The sequence below is a fragment of the Rattus rattus genome, chromosome 9 (genome assembly GCF_011064425.1).
Source record: "Rattus rattus isolate New Zealand chromosome 9, Rrattus_CSIRO_v1, whole genome shotgun sequence".
NCBI classification, from domain to species: domain Eukaryota; kingdom Metazoa; phylum Chordata; class Mammalia; order Rodentia; family Muridae; genus Rattus; species Rattus rattus.
In genome coordinates, this window is record NC_046162.1 from 67,997,516 (window position 1) to 68,010,846 (window position 13,331).

The 13,331-nt window shown below is 54.5% G+C and overlaps 1 protein-coding gene across 2 annotated transcripts in view; it reads right to left on the reverse strand.

Moving 5' to 3' along the window:
- Positions 1-210: 210 nt before the first annotated feature.
- Positions 211-13,331, reverse strand: part of Unk (unk zinc finger) — a 31,295-nt gene continuing 18,174 nt past the window's right edge. The window contains exons 3-16 of one of the 2 annotated variants that reach the window (XM_032912578.1): positions 12,233-12,409; positions 11,940-12,070; positions 11,148-11,283; positions 10,516-10,633; positions 10,017-10,101; positions 8,244-8,386; positions 7,735-7,935; positions 7,080-7,145; positions 6,488-6,662; positions 5,394-5,495; positions 5,095-5,283; positions 3,082-3,263; positions 2,259-2,516; positions 211-1,631 (exon numbers count right to left, since the gene is read on the reverse strand). In XM_032912578.1, the coding sequence (XP_032768469.1) occupies positions 1,476-1,631; positions 2,259-2,516; positions 3,082-3,263; positions 5,095-5,283; positions 5,394-5,495; positions 6,488-6,662; positions 7,080-7,145; positions 7,735-7,935; positions 8,244-8,386; positions 10,017-10,101; positions 10,516-10,633; positions 11,148-11,283; positions 11,940-12,070; positions 12,233-12,409 (2,119 nt within the window). In that variant the 3' untranslated portion in view covers positions 211-1,475. The remainder of the gene's footprint in view (positions 1,632-2,258; positions 2,517-3,081; positions 3,264-5,094; positions 5,284-5,393; positions 5,496-6,487; positions 6,663-7,079; positions 7,146-7,734; positions 7,936-8,243; positions 8,387-10,016; positions 10,102-10,515; positions 10,634-11,147; positions 11,284-11,939; positions 12,071-12,232; positions 12,410-13,331) is intronic. The other variant, XM_032912577.1, reaches the window with a different exon arrangement.

Below are 13,331 nucleotides of genomic sequence, written 5' to 3' on the forward strand. Positions count from 1 at the left end.
CTCACAGCAGGTCAACGCGCTGAGCAGGAGTTTCATGGCCTGGGGGTGCCTGAGCTGCCTTTGCACCTGAGAGACTCTAGGCCGCCTCAGCTGTCTCTTCACACGGCAGAACGAGCAGCAGCCATTTCTACAGGCCAAAAGCAGAGCTCTCTCCTCCCTGGAAGTCTGGATGTCCTCATCCTTAGGCCTAACCCCACACAAACAAGCCACTGCAAGTTGATAGTTTATTTTCAATAAGTTTGTTGATTTTTTTCATTTTTGTAAAAAAAGAAAAAGTTTTCACTTAATTCATTGAAAGCCCTTTCGTGCTGAGCCCAAGGGAGGGGCCTATGCTGGGGCGGATTCTTCGAAGCCCTCTTGAGCCCTCTGGACACCCAGTACTGGGAGCAGGGCTGCCTCCCTCTGCCCACTCTGCTTTCCCGATTCACTGCATCTCTGTACAGAACAATTTTTAAAATTGAAGCTAAACACAATATACATCAGACAGGCACGCACACACATGCACACAGGCGTCTGCCCAGAACGGCAGTACGTCAGCTGCACTCAAAGAGCACCAAGGAATGCATACTACCTCCTCCCAGCAAGAAGGGCAGGGCCTGTGCCCCTTGGTCCTCACGCTGCACTCCTCCCAACAATCGCCCTGCTAGCTGCCAGAGGGAAGGAGCTTGCCGGCTCCACAGCCGTGTGCCCGAGGGAAGGAGGCAGGGACAGGTGAGGGCAGTGCCAACCTGACAAGTGACTGTGGGGTCAAAGAGGCTACTGTAGGGATTCCAGAAGGAAATGATCAAGGAGAAGCCCAGGCTTCAAGATCCCGAGGGACAGAACTAGATCTTGACCCTTGAGGAGCTTCAAGGGCCCAGGTGTGGGAGTGGGGCTAGCCTGTAGCTTCGGCCTCCTGCTCTGTGGCTGTCCCCAGAGTTAAATACATATTTGGTAAACCCAGGAGCTAGTCTGGTTTAGAGTTTCAGACCTGCCTGAAGCCCTCACAGCTAGGAAGGCGGGGCCTGAGTCCAGGCCGACAGACCCTGGCCCGGAAAGGCAGGATGAACAGAGCCGGCCTACTCTTCCGGCTTCCCATCCTTCCCTGCTCTGGCCCCAGGAAGAAGTTAAAATAGTTAGTTCCTACATTAAAAAAAGAGACAAAAACATATCCACTGTCAAAAGGCCAGTGGGAAAAGAGGGACGTTGTCTTTGAGCAGAAAGGATGGGGAAGGGACAGGAGAGGACTGCAAAATAGTTTCTTCTTTAAAAAGTGCTTGGTAAGTCTGTTTTAAAGTGTGTGTCTATATCTATGTCCAGATATACACACAGACACTGTGCACACGCTGGCACCACGCACACCTGCACACAAATGTATACATGTACATAATCATATACATATACATACATACGTACATACATACATACATACATATATATACTTTAAAAAGTCCTAGGTGAAAAGGTCTAGGCCCACCTGGGCCTGGTCTGCAGGGTCACGACTGGAGGGCATGGGCCCGGCCGGGCTGGCAGACAGGGCACTCACTGCCCTCAGCACAGAGCTCACACAGCACAGCGTGTTGGCACGGCAGCACTGTCCGGGTCTGCTCCTGACACTTAAGGCATTTCACTGACTGCATGTGGAACACAGCCTGTGGGGAATATGACACTGCAGTTACTAGGACGCTCTCTGTCACCTGCTTGGCCCCGAGTTGACCGAGTAGCTCTCTTGACTCTCACTTTAGCATCCTTAGGAGGAGGAACATTAAGGCCCAAAGCTCAACATTCCCAGGGTCCCACCGACAAGTGAGAGCATCTCCACCCCTGATCCAGCTGCTGCCCCAGCTCTAACAGCCCGAGGAGGGAGCTGGGGCAGCTCCCACCCTCAGGACTTTGGTTAGACAGAGGTTAATTCTTCTTGTCATATATGAGTTTACCCTAGGCACCCAAGAAAAACCAATGAGGCTCAGGACATGCCAAGGGGACTGATGGCTAAGACTCTCCTGCTTCTATCAGGCAAATCACCCCTAGGGACCAGTAGGCACCATGGCCTGGCCTTTCTGGATGTCTTCTGGAGTATGGAGAGCTAGAGACAGCGCTGTGGACGCGTGACTCAGCTTAGGTCACTAGCTCTGGACACCGCCCCTCACCCCTTACTGCCTTTTACCTCCCCTCATCCTCTCCCAACAGACGGCATCACTGTCAGCCTAGCAGGGCTCCCTGAGGCCCAAGCACAGGACGACCGTGTCCCACTCATACTTGTGATTGCTGGGGCTGACCTTGTCCACTTGTTCCAGGTGGACCCGCAGTTGCTTCTGGATGGAGTACAGGGTGGAGAGGGAGAGCGCCTCCAGGTCAGGGGCCGCTGGCAGGGTCTGGGCTTCTGGCACTGTGTGCAGCCGCTCCAACTCCTCCTGCAGTTTCTTCACCCGCAGCTCCAGGGCATCCCGCTGCTCCCGGGCCAACTCACACTCTGCTCCAGCTGCGCTGGCCCGCTCTCCGGCCTCCTCGGCTTCCTTCTTCCAGGCATCACAAGCCTGTGGGCCCAATAGGTAGCAGCGCCTCACCACGACGGCCTCCTGCCCCTGCCCCCTCGCCCTCCCCACCTCCGAGAGCATCTCCAGGAGCCAGTGTGGGCCACTCTGGCTATGGGGCCTGCTGTCTGGGGAGGGTCAGGGAGAAGGCTGCTGTTTCCTGTGGAGAGAGGTTCCAGGACCTCAGCAGACCCTCCCTTTACATTCAGAGAAGGGGGCCAGGCCTAGCAAGACAGGGTGTCAGGGGCGTAAGGCAGGGCTCACAGCTTAGCCTGCATCCCAGGCAGCTGGTGGCAGCTGGACAGGTGGCCTAACTCAGAATCTAGAAGCAAAGAAAGGCAGGAGGTCCTGGGGCCACTCGAAAAACAATTCCCAAATGGAGTCCCAGGCCTGCAGTGCCAGCCACCATAACATTCTGACTGGCCAGACCAGTCCTCCCATGTTGGGGGAGGGCAAGTAGTTTTGTTCTGTTCTTTAGCCCCTGCTTCCCCCACCCAAAGCCTGCTGTGTAGGACGGGCTTGATGCCACCAGGCACTGGGTACTGCAGGTGGGCGTGGGGCCCGGTACCTGCTTGGCCTGCTTCCAGGACTCCTCCCACTGCTTGATGGTGCCGTTAGCTTCATCTAGCTCTTGCCGAAGCCGGGCCAGCTCAGCAGCCCCTGGCCCTGATAGGAAGGCAGGGGAAGTGCCTGGGGAGAAGCTTCCAGAGGCAAAATGCTCCCAGATGCTGCTGTTCATCCCGTTCAGACCTGCCCCGGGGGGGAGGAACATCAGCTGCGCAGGGCTTAGGCCCAGGCCCTGGCCAGCCCTGCATGGGCTGCCACAGGCTGGCTGAACACTGCTGAGTGTGTGAAGGTGTCCTCGGCTGAGTCAGACCTAAACTTTAGTGTTGTCTGCCACTCCCTGTCAATCTTAGCATCCTTTCCTGTGGGATTCTGATCATGGCCTTGGAGTTAGGACTGGGTGGAAGAGCAATTTGTGACAGTATCTTGTTAGACTATTGCATAGGTCTCTGCATCCCAGTGAGGTGGCAAAGGGTCCCAACTGACAAGATCAGATAGGACAAAAGCCACCAGCCAGTGCCTCCCGTGATGGGAGGGCTAGACCAGCAGGGGCCTGGGCATCTCCTTCTTTTCCAGGCAGGACAGACAATGTCCTAGAGAGAACCACTGACAGGGCAGGGGAGTCTGAGAGTCTGACTCCAGAAGCCTCCTTCCCTCCCATCAGCTTCCACAGCTCTCTGGCTGCCAGGACCCTCCTTATCTACCGCGGGCTTCCTTCTCCCCAGACGCACCGCTCCAGTCACTTCTACCTGCTCCCTTCCCCACTAACTGAACCAGATTCAGGCTTTTCCCTTCTAAGCAAAATCAGCACATTGGGAAAACGGAAGACAATGGATTGGTGCACACTTCACGGAGACCTCTGTGCTTCATTTTGAGGGAGGGAGGGAGGGAGGGAGGGAGGGAGGGAGGGGAGGGAGGGAGGGAGACAGAGGGAGGGGGAAGGAAGGGAGATTGTGCTATGACTCCTGTAGTGTGCACTGTCCGACCCTGTCTGCCAGGAGAGACCTGTACACAAAAGCTACTATGATGGACCCGTGTCGCTCAGTATGCTGCTGGCAGAGGCTGAGATGACGCATCGATACAGCAGAGCTAGAGAGTCACCCAGCACGGGGACAGAGAGGGCCAGTGGGTAGGGCTCAGGTGGACATTTCCAGAATGTGGGAGTTAGAAAGATACAGCGTTCACTTTTAACAGGATACAACCTCCTAACTTCCTATCCTGAGGACTAGCTGTCAGTTCCTGGCTGGCTGACCAGAACATCAGAGGCTCCATCCTCTGGCTGGAGAGCAGGACGAGGGAGGGTCGGGGAATTGTTTGTGGAAGGCAGTGGCCTCTGCTGAGTGAGTGCTGTGTATCTATGAGCTGCCACAGGGAAATTCCCCACAGCCTTGCTCTAGTGTGGTGGCCTCATCTCTAGTCTCCATGCTGTACACCTCACCACTAAGCCTGGAATGCACTCAGGCTCTGGCCCCCTCAGTGCAAAGCCTGGGCAGGTTAATGTGCGTCTCTGATCCTCTCCCTGTCAGGAAGACGGCTTGAGGCTGGGTGCGCCTGCTCCTACTGTTTCCCTTGCTTGTTGATGATCTGTGATGACGGGACCAGCTGCTAGAACTCGGGGTAACTGGACAAAGGGTGTGTGTGGCCCTGCGATCACACCACACGCTCTGCGTACTTCTGTACTTGCTAGGCCGCTGCTCACTCAACTGCTCTAGTGTGATCACCAAAACTGCACCGAAGAGCTGCCCTCCACCCTGGAACCCGAGGCCACTGCTTCTGCAGGCGCCAGCCTCCTAATGCATGTTCAGTCTCCTCACTTGACCACTGCATCCATTCCACAGAACAGGAAGCTAAGACAGAGGCTGGGCTTCTGCCTTCTGGTCCAACCATGCTGGTTCCAGGATGAAAGTGTCCAGCCTGAAGCCCTGGCTCTAACCTGTCGCTGGGTGATGTGTCATGGGCAGAACAGACAAAGGAATTTGCTAAAAGGCACTAGGTTCTTATCCAGTCCCTTTCTTACCCAAAGATCCATGTGACGCTGAGGTCCCCAAAAATGTGTTTTCTGACTGACTCAAGTGGCCCTGGGGTTGCTGCAGGAAATGTGAGGAGAGGCTGACGGGAGGGGATGGAGAAGCAGAGCGGAAGGAGGCTGAGCTGCCTAAGGAGCCAGGGATGTTCACAGGCGCGGAGCTCTGCAACAAACTGCCGCCTGTAAGAGAGACCCGGAGGGTGGGCTGTGTGAGAGCCCGGCAAGCCGTGTGGGACAGGTGAAACCCCAGGGCACCCTTCAGGCCGTCCTGGCCTACCCACGGCCAGTACCGATTGTGATGTTGCTGGGGTGGGGCACTGTGCTGTTATCAAAAGTCTTCTCCAGGGCTGCTACTCCAAACTCATTCAGGTCCAGGTCATCCAAGGCAGACTCTAGGGACAGAGACTGGAGTGTGGGCTCCCAAGGACCATACAAACCCTTGGCTCTGGGCTTCCTGGCCCTGACTACCTCATTCAGTCCTGGCCTTTGCCTTTCTCTGCTTAGTACTTCAGCCCACACCAACCCTAAAGACACCTGCCTGCCCAGTCCAGCCCAAGTGTCCCTTCTTCTGAACTCTTCTTTGATGCCCCTAGGAGGAATCAAGATCCAACCCAGTCCAGTGTGGTTTGGCATGCCAGTAATCTCCAAATTCTAAAGGCTGAGACGAGAGGACCAGGAGTTCAAGGCCAGCCTATATAGCAAGACCTCATCTCAAGGAGAAAACTTGACTGAATTCAAGACTGCAGCACCATCTACATAGCAAGTTCCAGAAGAGTAGTGTGGTCTCCTTCTGTCAGGCCATGTGTTTCATTCTGAGTTTCTCAGGGCTGGCATTCTGGCCCTTTGAGGGCCATACACATTAGGTACCTGCAAAGACCAGTCTTTTTGGAACTGGTCTGGTTAGGAGAAGGTGCAATTTCCCTCCTAGACAGCAGAAGCAGTCAGGGATGGGGCTGCCTGCTTCCCCAGTGCCTGGCATGGGGCCTGGCACAAAGAGGGCACAGCAATGAGGGAAAGGGGCATTGACTTTTTCCTCTTGGAGCTGAGGACCAAACCCAGGGCTTTACACATTCTACCCAAGTCGCACTAGTCCACGGCACTGCCCTAACCATCAGCACTTAGGACAAATGCACAAGCATTCACTTCCCGAGGATGCCTCATAAAGGAACTAAGGCTGCATGACATGACTTTCTGAGGGGTTTCGTGACCTGTTTTTGGCCCTCCGTGTTGAACTCATTCCCCTCTCTCAGAGGACCTGAGTGTCTTCCCCAACAAGCCTGATGTTTAAAGTATGTGGTACGCTCATCCCGTCTCACTTGAGAACACCCTGTGTCTCTGACTCCAGGTTCAGTCCTAGGCTCGCAAACAAACCCTGCCTAGTTACCTATGACCGACTCTACCGTGTCGCTGGTTGGGTAGAAGGGCAGAGCATTTGCATTCATGCCAGGGGCGCTGCTGGTGCCTGCAGGGCTGGGGGGAGTGGCTGCCAAGCTGGAGGTAATACTGGAAGAGATGCTGGAAGTCAGGGGGCTGCCCACAGGGAGGATGCCCAGCACGTCCTGCAACGAGAGTGGGGAGAGACAATGGGATGCTTGCCTATAGAAGCTTTGGCAGAGGCTAGGAGAGAGGTCAGGTAGGGATAAAGGGACCAGGGCTTTCTAGGCCTGGGAGCTGCCCCAGGCCCATCCTGTTGAATGGGTATAGGCAGAACAGCGGAACCCAAAGGCCGTTAGCTCCTTACCCTTGAGGCTCACAGTAGAGGGGGGGTGAGATGCTCCCCAAACATTCCTGCTGAATGGGTAAGTCTGGGGGGAGGGGCCTCCAGAGCCTGACCCCCACCCTCTCTAATTTGGGGTCGGATGTCCCTTAGTCCTACCTTAGTTTGTGGAGAAACTGTACCCACTTGCTTACACTAGCTGGGGCTCTGGGCCTGTCCTAGCTACAGTGATGCCAGAATGGGAGGGAGAGCTCTGTACCTGTTTGGGTTGAAGCAGAGGCTGCTCTTGGCTCCTGGGCTCTAGCGAATGGGGTTTTAATTTAGCCTGAGAGAGAAAAATTAGGGAGCAGGAAGTGATTGTGGAACCAGGCCGCCCCAAGGCTAGTATCCACCCCACTTTGCCATGTCCACCGAGACTGGAGAGACAGAGCAGGGATGAGAAGGGGCAGGGCTGGGCACCTGCCACACAAAACCCTCTCCTCCTTCTCCCCCTCCTTCTCCCCTTCCCCTTCTCCCTCTTCCTCCTCCTCCGCCCAGCTTTCTCTATACATATGTCCTCTCCCAGCCCCCTTCTCTGCCTCCTAGCCTGAACAGGAGGTTGGCTCCTTCTCCTAGGTAACAAGCCCAGGTTTGTCCCCTGCTGTCCTGGCCCTCAGGTCCTGTCCTCTTATTAGGCATTAGAGTTTGGAAGGGAAAGGGGGATAATCTTGTACCCACTGACTGGCTCAATGGCTCTGGGAAAGCTATGCAGCCTTTGGCAGAGCGACCACAGCTTCATAAAGAAAAAGCGAGGGACAGCCCCTGAGAGGGTGAGGGCGGTGCTGCCTCTTGAACCTCCGAGGCTCAGCTGCTCTTGTCCCACAGAAGAGGCGCAGTTCACTGGCCTCACCCTCTGCTGCCCCTGAGTCCTTTACCTGGCACTTGAAATTCTTCAGGTACTCCGCCCCGACCTGGTCTTCCCTCTCGAAGCCAGGAGCTTTCTTATAGCTGCCAGGGGCGAGGCTGGCCTCCCCAGGGAAGACCAGGCCCTCCAGGTTTGAGGTCTTCCGGCTGGGGCCAGGTGGGGAGCTGCAGAGGTGAGGTGGACTGGCCAGGCCACTGCTCCTACAGAGGAGCTGCAGAAGAGGACAGGTTGGTAATGGGCACGGGCACAGTGGGTACAGGGGAATGGCCACCCTCCAACCCTGCTCCCAAGGTCAGGCATCAATAAGCACTCAAGGACCCCTGCGCCTCAGAAGGGATTTGACAGACAGGAGTGGCAGAAGGCTGATCACTGCCAGCTCTGAAGACACATCCCCACACCTCCTTGCCCTTGGCCCCAGGACAAATAGCAGGGCCTCGAGCTCCTGGGGCAAAGAAAGGCAGGAGCTCGCTCCTGGGCAGGCAAGGTGCCCACCCACTCACTCCCACAACAGGCACGTACGGCGCTGAGGTCAGGGGCATGCGGGCTGGAGGGGCTCACAGGGACCGAGTCTCCGGCAGCAGATGGCATGTACAAAACTGGACCCGGCTGGGTAGGGCTGGATACGGCTGAGGAAGGCGGCACATCATCACTTAAGGGTGGCGCTGCAAGAAAGGGTGAGGGTCAGCAGGCCCCCCAGCCCTGTCTGTCCCTGCACACATACACCTGCACATCTTCCAAAGGAGGCCATGCATGCCCCTGCCGCTGGGGTAATTAGTTATCTCCATTGGCATCACACATTCTATAGTTAACTGCAAAGACAATGGTCTTCGCTTCACAGAAAGGAAACAGGCTCAGGAAGGTCAGGTTAGTTTTCTACGACAACAGGGACAGGAGACAGCAGGCTGGAATCTCAACCCCTTCTGAGTAACCCCAACTACTGATGAGCAGCTTTGCTGGACGCTGCAATCGGGTGGTCCCAGTCTTACAGCCGCCAGCTACCTCTGAGCCCCCCATCTACTACCCTAGAGCTTTCTGTTCATTTTCTCCCCTCAGAGACAGAGCTGGACCTAGAAAGAGGGTGAGAAGATCCTTGATCTGCAAGGGAGAGAGGTGTCGACCCCAGCACCCACTTCATGATGGGAGAGATGGCCTGGACTGTGGCGCGCGGGCGGCATCCTAGATTTCTGCTGTTTCACGGTGCAGCTGCAAGCCACCTGATGCCACTGAGCACTCGAAACGAGCGGACTTACACTGAAATGGGCTCTAGGGGCTAAAATGACTTGGGGGAGATGGCTCAGTGGTTAAGAGCACCATCTGCTCTTCCAGAGGTCCTGAGTTCAATTTCCAGCAACCACAGGGTGGCTCACAACCACCTGTAATGGGATCCGATGCCCTCTTCTGGTACACATATACATAAATCTTTTTTAAAAATTATTTTAAAAAATGACTATCAGCGAAGACAGCATGAAAACAATAAACCCCTCAATACTTTTTAAATTAATTACTTATTAAAATTATATTGATATTTTTTAAAGATTTATTTATTTATTATATATGAGTACATTGTAGCCGTCTTCAGACACACCAGAAGAGGGCATCAGATCTCATTAGAGATGGTTGTGAGCCACCATGTAGTTGCTAGGAATTGAACTCAGGACCTCTGGAAGAGCAGTCAGTGCTCTTAACCGCTGAGCCATCTCTCCAGCCCCCTATACTGATTTTTAAAAATTAATTAGCTAACTAATTAAGTTTGAGGCAGGGTTTCCCTACATAGTTCTGGAACTCACTCTGTAGACCAGGCTGGCCTCAAACTTAAGATCCGCCTGCCTCTACCCACTCAGAGCTGGTATTAAAGGTGTGCACCACCATGGCCAGCTATGAAATCATCTTATATTGAACAAAGTAAAATGTTAAAATTAATTTAACCAGTTCTTTGTCTAAGAACACCATATGAAGGGACCTTCACTCTGGTGGATGGCTCTGCTTACGAAGGCCAAGCAGACTCAATAGGAAGAGCTCCGTGCTCAGGGGACCGAGCGGGTCGGGGGCTGTGCGTGCTTAGTGCCTCAGCCTTGCCTGGGACTCAGAGCCCAGCAGGGCGAGAGTCTGAATCTATCTCAGGCTCTTAGGAGCTGTGCTAGGGCTTCCAGGCGAGTTCCGGAGTGATTAGAGGGCTGCAACTTCCCAGATGAAGAGTCCTGCACACAGGGTTCTGCCAGGGACTGGTCCCATGGCTGAGCCTCAGCAGAGTTAGGGGAGGGAAAGGAAGACAAGGTCATTGGAACTACATACGTTCTATGTGGGCAAAGGCGCAAAAAGGTCCTCGGGGACAGCTGCCGGACTGCTGCATGTCGTTGCACTTGGTGGACTTGTAGATCTGAAGGGGGCAGAGCAGAGCAGAATCAGGTCAAACTCAACCCCAGGCAGACCCTTGCACTGAGGCAGGGATGGCTTGGAATCCCTCTGCACCTCAGCCCCTCTATTCCCCTATGGCTCCCCCGACTTCTTTTTTAGGGTGAAGGATACATATAGACTATGCCTGCCTTAAGTTCATAACTGCCCTGCCCACCATCTCATGCCCTGAAGTGACAGGCACACCCCACACACTCAGTTTCTCATCACCAACCTCTTCCTCAGACCTTAGGGCAGCCTAGACCAGCAGTGCATGCCTTCTGGAGTCAGAGGCACAGGCGCTCCAGAAGCTAACACTGGGCAAGCAGACTCCCCTCCTCTAGGACAGCACCAGGATGTGCACTTGCTGCCTCACTCTCGCCCTCCTCTTAGGACCCACCTCGGGGTGGAACTGCTGCTCTGTGCGAGTGTGACAATACTGACAGGTGTCTCCGTTTTCACACTTGCCAGGGTCTCCCCACTCGTCCCCATGCTTGACGTTTGGACATGGAGATGACCTGGTTCAACACAAAGGGATCAGATGACAGCAAGAGAGGGTGAGGCTGGTGCCCGTACTTGAATCCTGCCCACCCTGGTCTCCCTGTCTCACAAGGTCAGGCACAGAAACGGGTAAGATCAGCTATGGAGGAAGGATCTCCGTGGGGCACAACATCAGGCTGTTCCTCTGGCCCAGCTGGCCACCTAACCAAGGAGGACAGTTGTGTTCCCTTGAGCCACACACTAAGCCTCTGACAGCCCAGGAGGCAGGCCACAGCCATAACCCATTTCCCACACGGGCGTGGCCCTTCTCAGCACACACATCCTGAGGAATCAGCAATGGGCGTCAGGCAAGAACTGGGGAGGGTTTCCACCATTCAGCCATCCTTCGTACCCCTCCTCTCATAACTGGGCCCGATAAACCCTGGGGCTTGGCTTCCTGCCTCATTGGGAACCATGACAGTGGCAGCTTCAGTCATGATCCCTTCCCTGCCACTCCTCCCTCCTATGACTGGCCTCTTGGGGCCAAAGGACCTGTATTTGTGCTTCCGAGGACTCCGGCGCCGGTCCTTGCTGTTGTGGTAGTAGGGACAGGCATAGCCCTGGCGGCACAGCCGAGGGGGTTTCTTGCACGGCTCCGTCTTGTAGTTCCCCAGCACATAAGCAGTCTCTGCACAGAAGGTCAGAGGGCAGAGGTCAGGGGATGGAGCTGGAGCATCCCAAGGTCAGCAGAGTGTAGGGAAGGCATGGAAGAGCTAATGGGAAGGGGTCCAGAGCTGAGACCCCATGCAAGGAAAGCACAACAGGATCACATCTTTACAGGCCGTAGACATGCATGGTGTGTGTGTGTGTGTGTGTGTGTGTGTGTGTGTGTGTGTGTGTGTGTGTGTGTGTGTGTGTGTGTATGGATGAGGATGCGTGTGGGAAAACCCAGGGGAATCCCAGGAATGCAGTACATCTGGAAAGTCCCTTCCAAGTGCCTTTTGAATGACAGGTTTAACATGAAATGAAGGGGTAGAAGTAGGGCTGAAGAAATAGCTCAGTGGTTAAGAGCACTTGCTGTTCTTGCAGAAGACCTGGGTTCGGTTCCCAGCACCACATGGTGACTCACAACCATCCATCAGTATGCACATGGTACACAGAAATACAGACAAAACACTCATACACATAAAATAAATATTTATAACGAAACATTTAAATGGGATGATGAAGGGCTAGATTCCTAACAGACGTGGCAGCTTCACTGGAAAAGGCAGGTGGTATCCAGCCAAGGCATCGAGCAGCTATGGAGAGGGGAGTACAGGGACCACCAGAAGTTGCCTGTACCTTGCCACCGGGGCTCCTCACTGAGGATTTTTTCTATCATGGCATGGCTTGCCGCCCCAGCTGACTGGCCCTCTATGCTGCCCTCTACTGTAGTCTGGCCATTCTGCAAGGCCTCCATGGCCTGGAGCTCCCTGGGAGAAGAGGAAAGGACACACAGGGTGGGGAGGAGGAGGAGCACAAGAGAATGGGAAACACAGTGCTGTCAGTTCTTTTATCCTGTTGAGGTGAGCAGCTACAGCAGCTTGCCCGCCCCGTGCCCCCCACCCCCTCCTCACAACTCAGCTTCAGCCTACCTGATGTCGTAAACAGGGGAGCGGAGGTCATGCGGGCCGTGGGCAAAAGCGCAGTGCAGGCCATTTTTGGTGCAGTTGCCTTTTGAGTCTGTCTCATGGATGCAGATTCCAGTTTTATAGTAACGGAGGTGATACCTGCGTTCAGTGTCCCCTGTGGTCCTGTGCAGGAATGGGCACCTGCAATACAGCATCCCAAGTCAGTCAGCTCTGCCTCGAGGCCAGCTGCTGAGGGCTGCCACCGTGGTCCAGAGGGTACAGTGGTGGGAGACTGAGGAAGAGAATGAACTGAGGATGAACTCTCTGGCCACCAGGGCTCTGTGTGTGAGTGCTAAGATCTGAAGGGCTTGGAGCCCCAGGCAGATACTTTAGGGGACACACTTCTGGGTGAACATGTTTGAGTAACAAATGCCGCCCAACTCAGGGGTCATCCAAGAATCAACACTTTGAAACTTGTACACATGTCCCATGAGCTTTAATAAGCTTCTGGGATCAGCCAGCCTTGACCTCTGTGAAACAGGCCGGCCACTGTAGGAAAGTTCAGAATACTGCACAGAACTTAGGGAGCGGTTCCTAGTAACTGTTCTGAGGCTGAAACAAGTGAGAAGAAGGCCAAAGATGGCCCCCGTTTCCCACCTCATTTATTAATGGTATATCCAATTCCTGAACAGGGGATTGTGAAGACATTTAAAGTTATCCAACAAGCTAGGCGTGGTGGCACACCCCTTTAATCCCAGCCGTTGGGAGGCAGAGGCAGGTGGACCTCTGTAAATTTGAGGCCAGCCTGGTGTATGTAATGAGTTTCAGGACAGCAAGGGTTTCTGTTATGAGACTGTCTCAAAACAACAACAAAGGCCATCTAATCGGAAAACGGGCGAGGCACGCGCGCTCTGTTGCTCCCAGCAGCCACCACAGTGGGAATTGCACAGGATGGTGCAGCAGATGGGGACAGGACACGTCGGGTGAATGAAAACCCAGGGAATCATCTTTGTCCAAATGTGAGCTTAGTGGAAGAAAGGCTGACTTTTGGTTTTCATATAATATAGGCAAAAGAAAATGGAAGCCACTCCCAATGCTGGACCTTTTAAGTCAGGGCAGGGGT